Raw genomic sequence first — 20,943 nt, 5'->3', positions numbered from 1 at the left:
AGTGACATAGTGTAGTCAATTTCATATCGTGCAGAACTTTTCTGTTTGGTTTGTTCAATTTTATTTACCCTCTTTTCCTTGACGCATGCGCGGTATCTGTTTCTCACCCTTTTCTAATACTAATAAAGTTGGAAGCCCCTTCGGGTTTATAACAGCCTAGTACAATATCGATGTTTTCCGTCTTTGCGGAAAATTCCATTCGAATTTTACATTCCACCCCACGTTTGCATCTCCCCCAGCCTTCCTAATGTTAGATGTTTCGTTATATCTCTGTTAAATTATAGTACCCTGGTAATATACAGATATTTTGCGTTCTAATCGGGATTAGAAAGAACTAAATAATAAAAAGGGAAAAGTTCCAGTATCCTTCACACCCTTTTACATTCATGCTATCCTGGTACTTGTTGTTTAGGCGATAAAAGCCTGGTACTAATTTAAAAACTTACCTTCTATTGTACCTCCTACAGGTTACGTAGGTGATAAAAGAATCATATTACCTTTTACAGTGAAATAGGATTAAAATCTTAATAAAACCTTTTTTTATGTCAATTTTAAAGATGGCCATAAAAAAAGAATTTCTGTCAAAGTGGACATGTCAAAAATTATAACCAATAGGAAAATCTAATAAAAACCGTAAATTAATTATAAAATCAAAATTTAAAGCGTAATACCGAGGAATATTGATAAAAAAATAAACAATATAGTAGGTAAGTTTTGATACAACTGATTAAAAATAATAATTGTTGTACAGATTCATTTTCTAAGGTCATTTAAGTCAAGTAATGGAGAGACTTCGACGTACTTTACCTTTTTATCGTCAACTAATTGTTGCCCGCGACTCGGCCTGCGTGTTATTAAAAAAAATAGTAGCCTGTGTTCTTCAAGACTGTGTTCTACATGTATGTCACATTTCAACGCGATCCAATGAGCTGTTTTGGAGATACATTCAAACATCTATCCAAACTTAAGCATTCATAATATTACTAAGATAGGCATAGGGTACCTGTGCTAGTTTTTGTACACTGACTTGTTTTGACATTTCTCAAATCAAATTATTTACAAAGGGCATATAACGGATGAAAATCTTTTAATCATCAACAGGGCTAGGGTAAAATACTAGTTTTTGGCCAGTGATTTTTTGTTTTTTTTTACAGATGCCTGACAAAATGATTTATGGATGACCAAAATGAATCCAGTTGGTTCTCGAGTTCCTTCCGATGTTTGGACTTCGGTGACATCGTCGGTATAATGACAACAATTATACACGACGATGGACCAATGCCCATGCGGGATAGGATACCGACAGAGGTGATGGTTATACCACTTTTTTTCATAATAAAAGGTGGCAAATGTATAAGTGGCCTGCCACCTTAAACAAAGTTACAAATGTAATACGGTTAGTGACTATAACTTTCGTCATGCCTCCTGCCAGAGACATCTGCGGTAGAAAGGTTGTATGAGCGAAAAAGTGGAAAGGGGAGAATGACTAGTAATGGGCCTACGGTATAGCAATCTTCTTTGTTTAAATTTGGAATTCTATTACCTTGAAACCTTTTTTAAGGCTTTGAAAACCACAAAAATCTTTAATTAATTACTATAGTTACAGAGGAAACTAGTAGAATGTCTTTTTGTACACTTTATCTGTTTGATAACATCTTTTTAAATGCAGAGAATAAAAAATGCTGCCGACAAGTTCAAGGAATCCCATCAACCTGACTATGAAGATAGGTTCATGAAGAATGGCGACGGAATTGAACGAGTACACAATCACAACACTGCCTACCCCAAACTTAGAGACGAGTTGGACAAACGACGGTCTATCACCAAGGTAAAGCGAAAGGTATCTTTGCGTTTCAACAGTCGATGTAAACCAAAGACAACACAACTCATCTAAGAGCAGATATTAAAAACTTCCATTTAGCGCGGTCCTGGTACGTCTCTAGCCATTTCAACAACTAAACAATAGCACAGTTGTTTGGTATACGTTTTTCAATAAATCTTCTTGAGAATCTTGTTTTATTCTCTTTAAATTAAAAATAGCAACACAGCAGCCAAAATGCGTTGCCACCTCTATGGCAGAACGCAAACTCCTTGTTTACCAAACAGATGGGACGTATAATTCATCCATATCTATTCCAATCATACCTATTCGAAACAACCCTTCAACAGTTTCATAGTCAGTAGCAAATGCCACTTGGCGTGCGTGTAACGAAACGTGGATTCAAATGATTGCTTTAATGGATTGTAGCTACAATAAAAACAAGTGCTTCTCTTTCAGAACCGGGTTGTGCAGAATGGAAGGTATTGTTTTTTGTGTGATACAGATTTAACAAAGAACGGTCTTTGTGGCAGACAGGACAGCTGGTGAGCTTGTCCTTGTCTTTGTGATAGAAATTACCTTTGAACGATGTTAATATTGTCCGATCGTGAATGTTATTCATATGCAAATTGTAGAGCCAAATTAATCGAATTAATAAACAGTTAATTTTGAGTTGTCATCTGCAGGTCCTGGGTTCGAATCCCGCCATGTATGAAAACATCGTGATGTATGTATATATCTGAGAAGAAATTCAATGATAGGTGTGAAGTGGCCTGTGGTTGACTATGGCCTAATCACCCTTAACTTAGGGTAGGTTCCGAGCCCCTCGGTGGGGACGTATAGTGAGCTGATGATGATGATGATGAATAATCACTTTCTGAGACCAACATTCCGGCTTAAAATATATTGTTATCTCTGATGTTTTCAAAGATAAAGACAATATATTTTATACAGAGATTTTAGCATCAGAAATCCACAGTAATTCATTAACTATTTGACGTTGTTTTGGTACTAAAGCTAAGTAAAGGTTAATCAGTCATGATACGATTTGAGCGTTGATTAGTTGCGATTGAATATATCATAAGCTCTTTGCAATTTGCATATGGAAATTATAAACGAACCACATTCATGATCGGGCGTACAAATATAACGACAGGATCGATTTAAATGTGTTAACCTTAAAAACTATTTGCTTGTATTCAGGAATGCTAAGGATAGTTATTCCTTACTTACTTTTAATTTATTATTTTATTCCGCTAAAAATATTATTATACATCTTTAGTAACCGTTTTGATTGTGAATGTAATAGTATAAAATATATAATTTTCCCGCGTTTCGTTGTTTTTTCTTTAATATAAAGGTTTTCTTTTTCTTTGTTACAGGTGGCAATGCCCAATCTGCCAAATAAGCGTGATGGCACTCATAATATGTTTAATACTGGCACTAGGGGTAAGGAATTAAAAAGAAAAAGATCGAAAATAAAGAGAAAATACGAAAGAAAACCAAAGATTAAAATCGATAAAGCCAAGACCAAAACTATAATTAAACCGAAATGTAACCATAGAAAATCTAACGTTCGAAATTTGAAATGCATATGTCAAATATTAAAGGCGCGAAATAAGAAAGATACAGAAAATTCTAAGCGTCCGAAGAAAGTTGTTAACAAGAAATATCAAAGTTTGGATATGGATTTAGACATTGAACCGAATATGTTTTTAAAGAAAGATAAAAAGCCTAATTCTAAAGAAGATTTGGGATCAAAAGATCCGGATACCAGTGATGCTTCGATAAGCACATTTGCGAGTTTTCCATCGACAAATCACGAACCACAGATATAAAATTGCATAGATAATTTCCAAACCATAAACAATTCTATTCTAGATGTGTTATTGTGTATAACTTATTGTCTATTAATTTGATGTTTTAATATTTGAGTATTAAAAAATAATTTTATGACGAAGTCTTTTAATACATAGATTGCTACACACGTTTACTGTTTTTTTTAAGAAAATGATATCGGCGACATGTTTTTTTGCTATAATTACAAGTAAAAATTCACTGCCACTGTAATTTTCACTAATAAATTCATTGCTACAGGTCAGAAAACATCGCGCATTAGATTGCCAACATTGACTACTGTTAGTCAAGCATTTATGAGATTAGAATTATAAAAAAACAAAGATTGAGTGTGCAGGTGGCCAATATCTATTACTATTACCCTTCCCAAATTAATTTTAATAATAAAACAATGCTATTGAAAAAACGGAAGACGTTATGTACAGTAAAGGAAAAAATATACTTTCTTACATCGTTGCTTTTTGATTTAGATTTTGAAGGAACGTGTCTGTTTTTTTAACTTATTGAATGTCTTCCGTACGCTTTACTATTAGCGATTGCATGTGATTGTTCGTTTGTCTACCTATAGATACTTAGTAACTACAAAAAACAAGGTGAAACAAGGCAGGGCTTTCCCCGTGAGCAGAATCGTAAGTATTTATCACAAAACTGGTTTTCAATTTATTATTTACAATGGGTTTTTACTGATGAAGCGTTAGTATAGACCGGCGAAGTTATTAGATTCGGTTGGCCTAAACATTTTGAAGACAGGCGTGAAGTGGAAGCAATTCCGCGTTTCGTCGTCGCGTGCGTCCCGGCCTAATTTAGTCCTCTTTCCCCCCACACTTTTTTTTATAAGGAAAGGATGAGAAGTGAAAGTTGACTTTCCGGATTAGAGGATGGATGAGAAGGGAAAATATTTTATTTCTGTGCATCCTCTCCTCTGTCGATTAAAGGTAGGCAACGCATATGCAATTGCGTATGTCTATGGGCAACGGTCACTTCGCTATTTCAGTGGTTTCAGGTGGCCGCTCGCTCGTTTGCCACTTTATGATATAAAACAAAAAACTTACTGCAGTAAAAAAACATCGAACTCGGAACATATCTGACTCATAAGACTCAATCAACGAACCGAAACATTTAACGTATTCACCTTTACCTTATTATAAATTATTTATTCATCTCGAACACCTTGTAGTGTCCAGTATGTTGTCAGTCTGTCCGCTATACGGACGTTTTTCCCGCGTTTAACAAAAATGTTTGCGATTTAAAAAAAATATAAATTTTTAATCTGTCAATTAAGCGGGAATTTTTATTGTCCGTAGAACGGTTTATTTTTTTATTTTTTGAATTTCGAAAATGAATTCTTTGTGCCGGTTACTTTTTTTTCTTTTGTGCGTTAATTTTGTGATACCACAAGGACCTGGCTCTGGTCAGAATGGAAATTGTAAGTTTTTTTTAATTTAACAGGAAAAATGTCGTTTGTAATAGACGTTTAATCATTTATGATGATTTGCAAATTCATTGTTTCCTTGTTTTATAAAAAAGACCTGAAGCATTTCAAATATTAATTTAAATACCGCAGACCGCTAGGTTTCTTTTTAAATTTAAATTTATAACCAGTATTTTTAAGGCAAAAGACTTCGTCCGCGCGGAATTGATAAAACTCAATTAGTAGTCTATGTGAACTTCCAGTCTATGATCTACATCTATGCAAAATTTCAGCGAGATCCATGCATCTGTTCCGGAGATACCTTCAAACAAACATCCATCCAAACATTCGCATTTATAATATTAATAGCTGTTGCCCGCGACTCCGTCCGCGCGGAATTAAAAAAAAACTTAGTAGCCCATGGCCTCTTCCAGATTGTGTTTTACATCTATGCAAAATTACATCAAGATCCATCCATCCATCTAAACATTCGCATTTATAATATTAGTAAGATATATAAGATTGTAGAAGACATCATAATAGACATGACTGATAACAAATTTAGCATTTATATATCTCTATCTTATTGGATATTGACATATTTGACATAATTATAATATGTTGTCAAACAACAATTATATTCAGAGTCGCGTCGCTCTGCCAGCTCAGTGGAAAAGGACGCTTACAAAATCTGTAATACGTTTATCAACGAGCTTCTAGTTATTAAATAAACGAAACCGAATAAAAAAAGGCTTTGACCAATTAATTAAAAAAAATAGCTGACTTTATGATACGCGAAGCATACGAGTTGAGTGACACTCAGGTAAAAAAAAAACAAATGTCACTTGCTAAAGGCCGATTTAATTTTTTTTCTTTATACGATATTGTGAATATAAAACTTGTTAAACTGTTATTCTACGTGTTATTAATATTATAAATGCGAATGTTCAATGTATCGTGATGAAATTTTGCACAGATGTATAACATAATCTGGAAGAACGTATTGGCTACTTTTTAAGTTTTTTTTTTTTAATTTTTAAGTTTTTTTTTAATAGATAGCTAGTAGTTAAATAAAGTCAAAGTTATTTTTGAAATTAACCTAATATTAACTTTGCATCACGACTTTGTCAGCGTCAAATGGCCTATCACTCCTGCATGCATAGTTTCGGAGATTATCCGTTATAAACACGGACTTACAGACGGATATATATCTTAAATTTTTATAAATAACTAGCGGACCCGACAGACGTTGTCCTGTCTACACGTCTTTAATTTGAATAAATTAATATGAAGTTAATATTTGATGAAAATTGTGAATCTAAACCATTCCCAGATCCTCCTTGAACACACACAAAAAATTTCATCAAAATCGCTCCAGTCGTTTGAGAGAAGTTCAGTGACATACACACTCACAGAAGAATTATATATATAAAGATATGTGTACGAAATATGAGATCTTTTTACATACCGACGCTCAATTATTAATCTTTATAGTAGTGTTTAAAGACAGGAATTCTAATTTACAAGGAAAAAGTAAGTAAATATTACAAGGAAATTCTAGATATTGCAGGAAATAAAAGCTGATAATTTCATATTGACTCGATAACTATGGACATTTGTAATTCAAAGGTAATTATTGTGTCATAGACATGTATGGAAAATATGAAATGTCATTGTTAATTATGATGTTTTTACGTCCAGGTAAATACCCTAGCGTTTGACGTGTAGCAAGATTTAATTCTTAAGATTGATAAATGCGAATTTAGATGGATGGATGTTTGGGGATGCTATCTCCGGAACGGTTTAACGCATCTTGATTAAATTTGACATAGATTTAGAACATAGTCTGGAAGAACACATAAGCTAGCAATTCAGTTTTCACAGTCAGCCAGTACGTAATAAAAGTGTAAAATATTTTTCAGAAAACTATTTAAAAAATGGTTTTAAATATGTATCTCGGAATCAGCTCCAACGATTTTCATAAAATTTATTATATAAGGGGTTTCGGGGGCGATAAATCGATCTAGCTAGGAATCATTTTTAGAAAATGTCATTTTATTCGTGTTTTATCGATAATCAACTTAAACATAAACTTAACTTTTTCTATCGGTAAGATCGAAAAATATTATTCATATTTCATCATTTTATTAGTAATTCGTACTTGAATATAATTTCCAAAATACACAATTAAAAAAAATACCGAGCAAAGCTCCAGGATCCAGCATCCAGGTATTCTTTATTAATTGTGGATAAATACACTATTTATACGTATATTTATGTCTGAATAATGTTTATTATGTTTTCATTGTGTAAAATAATTCCCGCGCTTTTTCGACCTTCCGTCAGTTTGAAGGCGACCAAACCACAGACTTCCGTGTGATCTCAGATTTGCTCGACCACAAAAGAAATGCGTTTGGATGTTTGTTTGTTAATATTTAAATATACAGAGTTGCTGAACTAATCTGGAACTGACATACATACATTCTGGATTTTTGTACAGGCTAACTAACATTAGCCCGCGACTACGTCCGAGCGGAATTTAAAAAAAAAGTTTGTTAAACTTGTGCGTTCTACTAAAGATTTGATTTTAGAGGTTACTACGATTTTATCCATTTTATATCTTCATCAACATCATCTTCATCAGCTCACTATACGTCCCCACCGAGGGGCTCGGAGCCTACCCTAAGTTAGGTTTTATATCTTACTTATATTATATAAAATAAATTCAAAGTTTAGATGTTTGATAAAAGATATCTCCGGAACGACTACTTATTAAGTTTTCTGAGTACGCACTGACATGTCGGAGTCGCGGGCGTCCGTCTTCTATAAGAAAAAACATTATAGACCTTTTTGTTATAACATTTATTTTCTTAACTTATATTTTCCTGTTACCAAATTATTTATTGTAAAATGTTTACTGTTCAGGATAAAGATTATAAGCATTTAGTTGTATATGAAATAAAAACTTAACTCCATTTTAATACTGGTCGTATTCTACTTCACTACAGTACTCGATGTTTAATTAAAAAAAAAATACTTCCAGCAACACGCGCAATAATTCTTATAGAAGAAATACATCATCAGTTCACTATACGTCCCCACCGAGGGGCTTGGAGCCTACCCCAATTTAAGGGTGATTAGGCCATAGTCAACCACGCTGACCAAGTGCAGTGACTTCACACATATCTTTGAATTTATTCTCAGATATGTGCAGCATCACGATGTTTTCCTTCACCGTAAGAATATCAGATAAATGTACATATGTAAATCGTAAATCGAAAAACACTTTGGTACATGACGGGATTTGAACGAAAGACCTGTAGATTACAAGTCAAGTGTTGAAACCCCTGAGCCATGGACGCTCTAATAAAATATGTAGATTATAAGAGACACAGATAATAAAACAAGTAGAATATGGTATTTATTTCTCATTATAATCGATCAATTTATCATTTTTGACAGCTGTCATCTGTCACAATCCAAAATAAGTCTCTGATCTGTTAAAAAGGTTATAATGTCAATCATATGTATTATGGTTAGAACTATAGGAAGAAAATACTTTAAAAGTTAACAGCCATGTGCTACCAAATATAATATAGCCTATTGTAAATAAATTATAGTCACAACGCATTTATAGATCTGTGTCAAACACCATATTGACTAATACGTGCTCTTTGGTGCTTTGACGCTAGTTTTTTTTTAAACTTGGAATCGAGAACACAGGTTTTTGTTTGTTTTTTATTTTCCATGAATTTCGCGGTATGATCCTAAATACGGTTCATTTTTTCCTTGTTTATCTGTCAACTGATGCGTTTGGGTATTTCCTTGCGTAATTGTTTCGATGCTTTAATTGGTCTCTAACATATAGTTTCTACTGCCATGAAGATGTCGGTAAAAACAAACTTAATAAGAATGCTATATGTTCTTCCAGACTGTTCTATATGTGTCAAATTTCAGCGAGATCTGTTGATACGTTCTTGAAATACCTTCTAACAAACGTCCATCTAAACATTCGCATTTATAATATTAGTAAGATGTATAAGCATAATAAGGTACGTTAAGGTAATTTTACCTCAAACAGCAGAACAAATTGATTTAATCTACGTTTGAAACCCGTTTATGACAAATTAAAGTTTTGTTTTTAATTTTATAGTAATTTGCCATACATAATGCAATTTAACCTTTATATCTTACTATTTACTATAAATTAATATTAGAAATGCGAATGTTTAGATGGATGTTTATTACAAGGTATCTCCAGAACGGCTAAACGGATCCCGATGAAATTAGGCATACATATAGAACATCGTCTGGAAGAACACATAGGCTACTTATTAGGTTTTTTTCAAATCCGCGCGGACGGAGTCGCGGGCAAAAGTTAGCTACATTAATATAAAATCGAATAATCAACACGTATACCTGTTTTCACGCCCACGTATTTTTCGTCTGTTTATGATTATTTTAGATCCTGTTGACATTTACGTTATGTTTATATGCAGAATTTAAATATTTCCAAAGATAAAAATGGCTATAGTGAAAAAACTGTAAAAATAGATATATGCTATCGCGGTCTTTTATTTAGCAAATTTAATAAGCTACAATTCGATCATATGTCATTCATATATATGTCCTATAGTTTAGCCTGTATGAAGAAAGCAAAAAGGTTCTATTTCTATAATTTTCGTGACCCATTTTGACCATAAATTCAAAATCCACTAGACTTCTAGTCAGTTCAAAAATTAAATTATTCAAACTTTCGTGAGACATTATAGGCCAGGCCCGTCGCATGAGTGAGCTGAGGGCCGCGTCCGCGAAATAATACTAGTACCACTCATCCTGATGAAGGGCCCCCGATGGGCTCGAAACTAGTCGGTGCCGCCACCGGACGTATATACGTGAGTGTTTAGCCGTGTTTATATATCAGTTTAGTTCAAAAATTAATAAAAAAAAGGGACTTACTTCTGAGCACCAGTACCAGAGTATGTAACACACACATAAAAAATTCAGACGAATTGAAACCTTCTTTGACGGATAAAAAAGAATTTTCTGTAACAAAGTAATATATTGTTTATTAAATAGCTTGCCAAAGTTTGGAGGGTTGTGATAGGCGACATTTTTGTTCGTCTGAGGAATATCACAAGTTATGGCTATAAAGTCTGATCGAATGTGTCATTTTAAGGAAATTGTGTGAACGAAAAGAATTTAAAGACTAAGTTTTATGGTAGCTATATTAATAAAAATTAAAAAGAATTATTGTCAAATTCCGACCAATGGACGACCGTTAGTTCAATGAAATTGTTAAAAAAATCTTAATTTATAGATATAGAAATTTGTATAAAACAATCTTAAATAGTAAATTACTTATATTATTTAAAACCAATTTCTTACCTGATTTTAATCCAAATATTTCATTTTAATAAACTACGTAAATTGAAAATAAATAAAGTTGTAAATGTCAAAAAAAGTGCGCAAACTTGAACATGCACAGATAATTAATCTTTGTTTTTTTTTAATTTCAAGCACGTTTCGCGCGTTCACAATGAACAGGTTATTGTCGCGTTCAGACATCTGACGGTCATTTTCAAGGTCGCTTGGTCGTCTCCAGTACTTTTATGTTTTTTTTTTTCTTTTATAATAACAAAATAAATCGCGGTATGATATTTTTTATTTTAGCAAAACGCTTTTGGTTCGAAATGTTCGTTGTGCGAAAAACTTGTAGATTTTGTTTTTTTTTTAAATATTTTTTATTGTAATCGATAGTTCGAATTGATTGAGTCTGTCAATTCCTAGATTTAAAAACGTATAACGTTCTAACGTTGTTAGAACTCCAAAACGGCTGCATAGATCTCGCTGAAATTTGGCATAGATAAAGAAAATATGTGAAAGAACACATAGACTACTAATTAAGTTTTTTTTTTAATTTCGCGCGGACGGATTGCGAGTGACAGTTACTCTTTGGATAAAGTATATTATACCTACTTACCTTTTAGTCTTTATCTTTGAATTCTTTTTGAGAAAACCCACGCTATCATTTCACAACAATAGTGTTGTAAGAAGGTAAAAAAGAACATTATATTTGCATAATTAAGCTAAATTATGAATTATATATCACTTGCTAATCAAGTTATTAAAGAAATAATCGTTGCGTTCATTGTTTAAGTAAAATTATAAACAAATTGTATGCTTAATTCATATTAAAATTACACTACCTGTCATCCGCGACATTGTCCGCGCGGAATTAAAAAAAACTTAATTAGTAATCTATGTGTTCAGACTATGTTCTATATGTATGCCAAATTTCATCGAGATCCGTTCAACCGTTCTGGATATACCTTCAAACAAACATCCATCTAAACATTCGCATTTATATCAGTAAGGATAATATGCCACTTTTAAATTAAAATTAGTTTTTATATATGAGACGACTATGTTACATTGGTTATTTGTTGCAAAGGCCAATGTTAGCTAGAGTTATTTTGTATTTTCCTTAAAGATATTGCGAATCGTATGTCAAATAGACGCGTGATTTCCATAGAATTGTTGCTAACTGGTTTTACGATTATGAATGTACTAGCTGTCGCCTGCGACTCTGTCCGTTCGGTATTAAAAGAAATCTTAACGAGTATATGTTCTTTTTGACTATTTTCTATATGAATGCTTAATTTAATCAAGATCCATTGAACTTTAGCAATTACATTTTGGTCGGAAATTAACATCCGTAGGCATAAAAGTATGTCAAGGTCATAATTGAAATGAAAACGCGCTGTCACCGCCTACATACCATTACTACGAATCCAAAAACGAGAATATTTTAAACAGCCATGTACAAAACCACTCTGAACCGGTTCAAAATTCAGCTCACATATAACTGAATCGTTGAGCGGATCAACAACTCAATTGGCAACTCAAAGCTCATCGCGTCCGGATAAAGCCGGACATAGGTAGGCTTTTTGATTGCGTCCAGCTAAAATAAAGTGTCTGGATTGTCCGGCTTTGGTACACTTTTACATTTAGTAAACGAGAGTGATTTTACATACAATTTTTTGTCATACCTGACACTAAGACGAAATCCTCAACAAGGTGCGGCCTTTTACTGAAATGTTCCGGCTAAATTGGCTGGTTAGTCCAGCTACTAGGTTTGGTGACTTGACAAATGTAACTATTGAGCTATGCTGAGACTCGGATCACTGATCTGCTTCACACGTATGAGTCGTAAACTGATCTACAGGTCACCAATTTTAATTGAGTTACCTTCGTCTATTGTATGTCTGTCATAATCACTGCGCAACATCTTATATGTTGTTGTCTCTGTTTTACCAAAGTGAATGAAAGAGATGACAATATATAATACGTCACTGCGGATTACGGTTACGATTTCGTAACATGATGACGTCATGTTAAATGTTTTCGGACCGAGGTCAGTGTTGCGTATGTGCAAAGGTCTCTATAATAATATTTAACATATAAATGTGAACAAATAAATATATTTACGCAGATATAACATCGCTTAATTCTCTAAATTAATTATTTTAGCTTTATAAATAGCAACTACCTTTTAGCCTTTTGCGAAATTAAAAAAAACACTTATTAGGTCGTTTATATGTTCTTCCAGACTATTAGTAACCCTTGTAATGGGCTGAAGAGTTTTAATGTTGTTAACGTATTTATTTTGCTTACAGTACGCCTGTGTATAGTAGAAGGCCGGGGTCAGTACAAACGTGGCGCCAAATACTGTCCGGTGCTGGACGAAGAGAATTCCAAAATCGAATGTGTACTTGGAACTGACAGGTAAGGAAATAACGCCATCTAGTGTAATTTTAGTGTACTTATTCGTATTTTTTTTAAGTTTTAGCTGTCGCCCAAGACTCTTTCGGTGCGGTATTAAAACAAACTCATTAGCATATTCTTCTTCATAATCTTCCAGACTATGTTCTACTAATATGCCATATTTCATCGAGATCCATGTAACAAAATTATAATATTACGTAAGAAGTTTTTATGTAATAAGATACAAGCGTCATCGTTATTCTGACACACCTCTGTTTTACATCAATCTTACTAATGTTATAAATGCGAAAGAAAGAAAAGAAGCGATATCGCGTAATTCCATAACGGCTCAACGAGTCTAGAAGACATTTAGGACAAAGATCACAGTCAGGAATAGCGCAAAGACTTATTTTTTAATTTCATTACGACTAAATCGGAGGCATCATCTAATATTTACACATGTTAATTTCAGATTGGATTGTCTCCGGCGTATTAGTAAGGGTACTGTTGACTTTGGAGTCTTCAGTCCTGAAGACCTGGTGGCTGCGAGATGGGCTAACGTAGATGTACTGGTCACGAATGAATTACGAGATAGAGACAGTAAGTATTTAAAAAAAATCTCGAGTAATGTTCAATTATAGTGGACAGACAGACAGACAGTTTATTATATAACTGTATAACGGTTCAACGGACATTTTTTTATATCATAAGGTAGCAAATGAGTGAGCGGTCACCTGAAATAGCTGAAATAGCGAAGCGACAGCCCATAGACATACGCAATTGCAGATGCGTTACCTTTAATCGTCGGAGAAGAGGCACAGAAAGATTTCCTTTCCATGCATCCCCTTATTCGGAAAATCCACTTCCACTTCTCATCCTTTCCTTATAAGAAAGAGGGTAGGAAGTAAAAGAGGACTAAAATTAAGCCTCTGTAACTCACACTCATCAGACTGTAGTTGGAATTGCTTCAACTTGACGCCTGTCTTCTGTGTGATCGTGGTATTTCACCGGGCGAGACAATTCGTGCGAAGATGTTAAAGCTCGCTCTACCACTGTTAAAAGGATTCATGTAGTTTTTTTAACTCACATGCAGATTAAGTTAAATAGTAGCTTGCAAAAGCTAGTTTACATATATATTTTTTAATTTTTTTCAGAACAATTCGAGCGCAGTGTTGTTGCCGTAGTGAACAGGAGAATATTGCCGGACAGTGCCGCTCCCTTGACGTCAATATTGAGAAATAGTTCTCTTTGTCATCCTGGCGTCGGTTTGGATGATTTGCGACCTCTCAGTGATACACTTTCTGGGGTATGATATTTTATAAAATCTAAATATACATTTGAACTTAAAGCCAGGGACTATGATATGTTTCTCGCTTATAGAGGTTTCTCTCTAACCCGAGTTTCTCGCTTATAGAGGTTTCTCTCAAACCCGAGTTTCTCGCTCAAAGAGGTTCTCTCTAACCCGAGTTTCTCCTTTATAGAGGTTTCTCTCTAACCCGAGTTTCTCGCTTACAAAGGTTTCTCTCTATCCCGAGTTTCTCGCTTATAGAGGTTTCTTTCTAACCCGAGTTTCTCCCTTATAGAGGTTTCTCTCTAACCCGAGTTTCTCGCTCAAAGAGGTTCTCTCTAACCCGAGTTTCTCCTTTATAGAGGTTTCTCTCTAACCCGAGTTTCTCCTTCATAGAGGTTTCTCTCTAACCCGAGTTTCTCGCTTACAAAGGTTTCTCTCTATCCCGAGTTTCTCGCTTATAGAGGTTTCTCTCCAACCCGAGTTTCTCGCTTATAGAGGTTTCTCTCTATCCCGAGTGTCTCGCTTATTGTTAATTCTATTTTATCTATGGTTCAGGACTTTTAATATCAAAGCTGCAAGTTAAAAAGGTGAAAGAAGTATAGCACTGTTTTTTTTTTTTAATTATAATTATTTTTTTGTTTCAGTATCTAGAGTCATTGGTGTTAACAAGATCGTGTGATCCGAACCTCTCGCTCAGTGAGAACAGGATAAAAGCACTAGCAGACTTCTTTAGTAGAGCTTGCAAAGCCGGCCCTTGGGTACCTGAACCTACAAGAAATGCTGAACTAAGTAAGATAACTAAGGCCAGCAACGCATCCGAGGTTCCTCTGGTCATGATGATGAACACCTCGGTGTTCGCACTGTTTTCCCCCCTACTCTATTAAAAAAAAAAAGATATTCGGGGTTCCTCTCGTAATTATTGCATTTCTATCTTTAAATGGAAGGGATTTCTCACTACTTTCTCATGAAGTAAGGAAGGGGAAGTGGGTTTGAGTGAGAGGATGCATAAGAAGGGAAAATATTCTCTTTCTGTGCGCCTTACCCGTAGATCACAGATAGGCAAGGAATGCATGCAAATGCCTATGGACATCGGTCTCTTTGTTCGTTTTCTTTATTAATATTAAAAAAGAACTAGATATGTGCTAATTGCATCTAGATATTTTCCTTTACCGTCAGGTAATTATAAAAATCCGAACTTTACTCTGCCACTGTCGTTCTGATTTTTGAGCGTTATCTTGTTTTAACCGGCTTCAAATACTATCTTATTCTTCCTTAACTACTAAATCGATTTCAATGACTAAGGGAAACTTCAGAACACGAGTCAAATGACAATTAATTAATTACTAATTATTTTTCTTTTTTAGAAAAGAAGTACCCATCTCTTTGTGCTGCATGTCGGTCCACTTGCTCAGAGAATGATCGTTATTGGGGAGATGGTGGTGCGCTGGCATGTCTCTCTGAAGGTGCCGGTGACGTCATGTGGTCTGAACTTAATGACGTCAAAGCTTATTTCAAGGTATGATAAAAGGTTACTGTCTAACCCAAGTTTCTCGCTTATAGGGGTTTCTCTCTAAACCGAATTTCTCGCTCGTAGAGGTCTCTCTAACGCGAGTTTCTCGCTTGTGGAGGTCGTCCGTCTGGACTGTGAGACCGTTCTCGCTTGTAGAGGTTTCTCTCTAACCTGAGTAATAAGTATTATAAAGTATCATCATCATCAGCTCACTATACGTCCCCACCGAGGTGCTCGGAGCCTACCCTAAGTTAAGGGTGATTAGGCCATAGTCAACCACACTGACTTCACACATATCTTTGAATTTCTTCTCAGATATGTGCAGCATCACGGTGTTTTCCTTCAACGTAACATCAGATAAATGTACATATGTAAATCGGAAATGGAAAAACACATTGGTACAGTCAGCGTCATATAGATCGTCACAGACAAGATATGCAAATATATAGGTACATCAAAAGTAATCAATTATATCGGTACAACAAAAGTCCTCAAAATAATAGATACATTCACCCTGCTCAAATACATCGGTACATACACAGCGTCAAATATATGAGTACATGCAAGATGCTCATAAATATCGTAGCAGCCACAGCGTCATAAGTAACGAAGCAGTCAAGGTGCGCAAAAATATCGGTACATTTGACAAAATTGAACTCTATCTCTATATACTTGTGATACAATTTGGAATAAACTCCTTCTGTTACATTCATTTGACACTTTGTATTAACATTATAGGTTGTCCGGAAAGTTCGTTCTGATTTTCGATATAAAGCTTACAATAGACTGCAGCTGAAGTGGATTCATTTTCGGATTTCCACCATTATCAAACGTCACAAAAATTTCTATATTGTGAATAATTTCATTTCATTGGTTGAGATAAAAACTAATTTTTAAAATTTTAGCCAAAAATAAAAGACGTTTTAGGTATAGAGTCGTACCAATATAATTTAAAACCATTTCCAAAAATTTAAGAGGACAGGGTTTCAATTTTCCTTATAAAGCGGCACGAACTTACTGGGCAACCCAATATTTTTCTTCTCCTGTCATAACGCTTAAATATATTATAAAAGTTTGTCACGCCGAATATGACAGATACGTAATAACTAATATCAAATTTTGCCTTGTCACAATATATACTAGTTTGGCGCAGTATTCTAGTATGTTTGCCGTAATATGTAAGTTTACCGGTTCGAATCTCAGGCTACTTTTTTTTCATTTTATCAATCACGTGGTTATTTTTTCATAACCAGTAAAAATTTGGTAATGTAAAATTTTGCTCGACAATTTTTTTTATAATTTTCGCTGTCGGGTAGAAAGAAATTTAAATAAAGTTAACAACAATTAAGTCAGACCATCGTGGTTGAAGTGAGTGGGCGGAGCGTGGATTGTCTTTGCGGGTTTTAAGAATGGTACGCGCGGAAACTATACGTACAAGTGTTATCTACATATGTGTGCGCGCCCACGCACACTGGAATGTTTATTGCAATCGACCAAAAATTTGATGTAGTTTGGATATTGACATTCAGATTTTTTTTCTTTGTTTCTTAAATATAATCAGTATCAGTAAAAGGTAAAAGTAAAAGTGTTATTTTTACCGGTACAAGTTTAACAAACATGAGTAATAAACAAATTACATGTCAATAGCATCACTTTATCTCCTTCATTTTTGTTTGAAATAGAAAAGTACTTTAGCGTTCAAACTCATTAGTCCAAGGCAATATCAAAAAGTACCTAATAACTACGGCGATAGAGTTTAATTACATGTGCTTCGATATTAAAATTAAAAAGTTTAAATATCAAAAAAAAAAATAGTTGCTTGGGATTTGAATCGCCGAACTTACGTACCAACGGCGGCGAACGGTAAGGCCACGAGACCAAACTAGCATATATGATGACAAACTTAAATTTGATGTTGGTTTTATCTACGTAATATCTGTCATCCGCGTCGAACACTTTTAGTAAATTTTGAAAAATGGTTTGATGCAAAGTGTCAAATGAATGTAACAGAAGTAGTTTATTCCAAATTGTATCACAAGTATATAGAGATAGAGTTCAATTTTGTCAAATGTACCGATATTTTTGAGCACCTTGACTGCTTCGTTACTTATGACGCTGTGGATGCTACGATATTTATGAGCATCTTGCATGTACTCATATATTTGACGCTGTGTATGTACCGATGTTTTTGAGCAGGGTGAATGTATCTATTATTTTGAGGACTTTTGTTGTACCGATATAATTGATTACTTTTGATGTACCTATATATTTGCATATCTTGTCTGTGACGATCTATATGACGCTGACTGTACATGGCGGGATTCGAACCTGCAGATTACAAGTCAAGTAAACCCCTGACCTACAGACGCTCTTAAAGTATGCAAACACTAATTTATCTTATTTTCAAGGACACTGCAACAGATCACCTGGCGTATCTTTGTCGTGACGGCAGTTGGCAGCCCCTCACCAACAATACGGATCCTTGTGTCTGGCTGAACAGACCCTGGCCGGTGATAGTTGCTAAAAGGTATTATATTACAAATAAATCTTACTAATATTATAAATGCGAATGTTTAGATGAATGTTAGAAGGTATCTCCACAACGGCTGCATGGATCTCATAGAGCATAGTCTGGAAGAACACATAGGCTACTAATTAAGTTTTTTTTTGTAGTTCCGCGCGAACGGTGTCGCGGGTGACAACTAGTGTTGAATTTTTTTTTTTAATTTTAACAGATTTTTTTGTAAATTTCTTTAAACATTCCAACTTGTGCTAGGATATGGATTACGACAATAGTCGAATGTCGGGATTCGAACCCCCGACCTCGTGGTCGGAAATCCGTACCCTTAACCATTAGGCTATTGACGCTTAACTCGTAAATATCGTTGAAATCAAGTTCGTAAGACACGAATAATCGATTTCTTGGAAATGATAGATTTTGTATGGTGCCGATTTAAACGCGTTTGTTACGTGACAGTTATATATTATTAGTTCTAATTCACATCACTACAAAGCGCCAAAATGGCGAAAATCAAATAGTCACAAAATCTACGTCTTATAACCACTAATTTATACATACGTCTACAGAAAAGCGGCTGCAGCGGTGAGCGCGTTAACTCAATCTATATCATCAAGCGCTGCAGCTGTAGACCGACATTGGAGAGGAGCGCTTGCAGCGCTACTTGAGTTACGTGCAGCGCCAATACCGCTGTACCCGCCGCGTGCGCCGTTAGACCATTTAGCAACAGCACGAGGCTTCAGAGAAGCATACAGTCAGAGCGGATGTGATCCACCTAGGTATATCTTACTAATATTATAAATGCGAATGTTTAGATGTTTGAAGTTATCTCTTGTACGGCTGAATGGATCTCGATGAAATTTACTATACATATAGAACATAGTCTGGAAGAACACGTAGCCTACTAATTATGTTTTAATTGGCGACAGCTATAAGAATAAAAACAATATGTTTTTTTTAATTATAAAAAATACGCTAATTAAAAAAAAACAAAGATTATGTATCCATATGAGTCTGACAGTTAGTGTCAAAGAGTAATTTGAATTTTCTATCTAATAGCAAATTGTACTTTAATTAGTCTTGATCATTGCATTTCCAATTAATAAATATTTTATTTTTATTATCTCTGTAAGTAAAGTCAATCTCTGAGGTTTTTTTTAACATATCTTTGATTTTATAGGCACATAACTTTCTGCACTAAATCAATATTGGAGAAGAACAAATGCGAATGGTTGAGTGAAGCGAGCGCGGTGTACGGCATCACGCCTCCCCTCCAGTGTACCATTAGAGCGAGCACGCGAGATTGCATGGCCGGTGTGCGCGACGGAGACAGCGATGTGATGGTTGCTGATGGCGATTCGCTTGTTTCTGGAATTAGGTATGAAACTGAAAAAAAAAATTATAGCTAGGCAGTAAATTCGCTATTTTATCTATGTGTAAATTTGTTTTTATTTATTACAGTGACTACGGTCTCACCGCTGTTCTCCACGAAGCGACACCGATAGTCGAGAAAACTCACACAGTTGTAGCTTACGTAAGGAAGGACGCCATGTTGGAAAAGATGACAGATCTACGCGGGAAACGGGCTGTTTTCCCGCGCTTCGACGGCGTCGCCTGGCATTCTGTTTCACAATACTTCGCTGACAAATTAAAAGTGCCTTGCGAACATTTTATAAGCTTTTTCAGTGAAATTTGCGCCCCCGGTATACAAGAACATAATGCTACTGCCGAAATCGTAGATAAATTAACTAAAAACTGCTTGAAGGATGATGGTAATGGAGAATTAAACGCCTTGAGGAGTTTGGTTGAAGGAAATAGTGATGTTGCTTTTTTCAGTATGAATACATATAATAAATATAAAGGTTAGTTTAATTAACTTTCTTTAACAAATATTTCTAGTTAAATCAAGTCTAAAAAAATAAAACGTAATTTTCTTTCAGCAAATATCATCCATGAGCCGTGGGCGCAGAATATTGTTGAATTAACACCCATATGCCCTGAAGAGAATCCCAAATACTGTTTCATTAGTTGGTCGAATATCGGTCACGTTTTTGTTTCGAAGAAAAATTCACAAATGCGTAAACAAGAGATCACAAATGTGTTTACAAAACTCGACCAACTGTTTGGCAAACATCAACCATTCCACAGCCCTATGTTCTCTATGTATGGCCAATTTAACCATCAAATGGACGTCTTATTCCACAACAACACGAAGAACCTCGCCTCAAATGATATGTTAAAATTTAACCCTTATGACAGAATCCCTCTTAATTTTGAACGCACATTGACAGATGTCAAAAAAGACACCTGTCAAACGGCCGATCTCAGCCCGGATTCGAGTTTTAGATCAGCGCCCACAATTTTGTTGTGTGCAGTCTCTCTAGTCGTTTCTTTGTTATTTAGATAAGTAAATTGCAGTTAGATTGTGATAAAGTCCAACTTAAATGGTATTAAACTTATTCGTGTACCTTCCTACTGTGAAATAACCTTACCTTTATAATTGTTAATCAAAATCATCGCTATCATATGCCTATGGTAGTAAGAGGAAATAAGAAGTAACCGAGTGACGGACAGCCTAATTTTTTAAATCTCCTAATCTATTGTGTTTGTGGATGAATTTTATTATATTTTGATTAATAAAAAGAAATTGCAACAGCTTTAATTTTCCATTACTGGAGCAAATTTATTAAAAATAAAACAATTTGTATTGAAAAATACGACTAATATGTTTCCTTTTTTCTGTGATAAAATAAAAAAACCTTTTCATTTA

The 20,943-nt window shown here is 34.7% G+C and overlaps 2 protein-coding genes across 4 annotated transcripts; both read left to right on the top strand.

Moving 5' to 3' along the window:
• Positions 1-666: 666 nt before the first annotated feature.
• Positions 667-3,723, top strand: LOC106122793 (uncharacterized). 3 transcript variants are annotated; one of them, XM_013318887.1, is made up of 5 exons: positions 667-707; positions 1,155-1,308; positions 1,670-1,828; positions 2,279-2,364; positions 3,202-3,723. In XM_013318887.1, exons 2-5 carry the CDS (start codon positions 1,174-1,176, stop codon positions 3,278-3,280), a joined length of 459 nt encoding a protein of 152 aa, XP_013174341.1. In that variant the 5' UTR covers positions 667-707; positions 1,155-1,173; the 3' UTR covers positions 3,281-3,723. The 3 variants fall into 3 exon arrangements, with proteins under 3 accessions (XP_013174341.1, XP_013174342.1, XP_013174340.1); XM_013318888.1 differs by having other exon boundaries at positions 2,279-2,301; positions 3,202-3,722; XM_013318886.1 differs by lacking the exon at positions 2,279-2,364 and having other exon boundaries at positions 3,202-3,720.
• Positions 3,724-4,841: 1,118 nt separating this feature from the next.
• On the top strand, positions 4,842-20,893 carry LOC106122842 (transferrin). Its single transcript, XM_013318962.1, has 11 exons — positions 4,842-5,102; positions 12,767-12,875; positions 13,327-13,454; positions 14,009-14,160; positions 14,790-14,934; positions 15,510-15,661; positions 18,064-18,182; positions 18,743-18,952; positions 19,354-19,551; positions 19,635-20,035; positions 20,114-20,893. Exons 1-11 carry the CDS (start codon positions 5,015-5,017, stop codon positions 20,578-20,580), a joined length of 2,169 nt encoding a protein of 722 aa, XP_013174416.1. The 5' UTR covers positions 4,842-5,014; the 3' UTR covers positions 20,581-20,893.
• The last annotated feature ends 50 nt before the right edge of the window (positions 20,894-20,943 follow it).

The sequence above is a fragment of the Papilio xuthus genome, unplaced genomic scaffold, assembly GCF_000836235.2.
Source record: "Papilio xuthus unplaced genomic scaffold, Pxut_1.1 DF826776.1, whole genome shotgun sequence".
In the NCBI taxonomy this organism is placed as follows: Eukaryota; Metazoa; Arthropoda; class Insecta; order Lepidoptera; family Papilionidae; genus Papilio; species Papilio xuthus.
The sequence above is the reverse complement of the archived record's forward strand: the minus strand, read 5'-3'. Positions and strand labels throughout refer to the sequence as shown.

Coding starts and splice junctions, on each gene's coding strand:
- LOC106122793 (XM_013318886.1), top strand. CDS start 1,174: ATGGATGACCAAAATGAATCCAGTTGGTTCTCGAGTTCCTTCCGATGT. Junction 1,309..1,669: donor GGGATAGGATACCGACAGAG/GTGATGGTTATA, acceptor TTTTAAATGCAG/AGAATAAAAAATGCTGCCGA. Junction 1,829..3,201: donor AACGACGGTCTATCACCAAG/GTAAAGCGAAAG, acceptor TCTTTGTTACAG/GTGGCAATGCCCAATCTGCC.
- LOC106122842 (XM_013318962.1), top strand. CDS start 5,015: ATGAATTCTTTGTGCCGGTTACTTTTTTTTCTTTTGTGCGTTAATTTT. Junction 13,455..14,008: donor TGAATTACGAGATAGAGACA/GTAAGTATTTAA, acceptor AATTTTTTTCAG/AACAATTCGAGCGCAGTGTT. Junction 14,935..15,509: donor TACAAGAAATGCTGAACTAA/GTAAGATAACTA, acceptor TTTCTTTTTTAG/AAAAGAAGTACCCATCTCTT.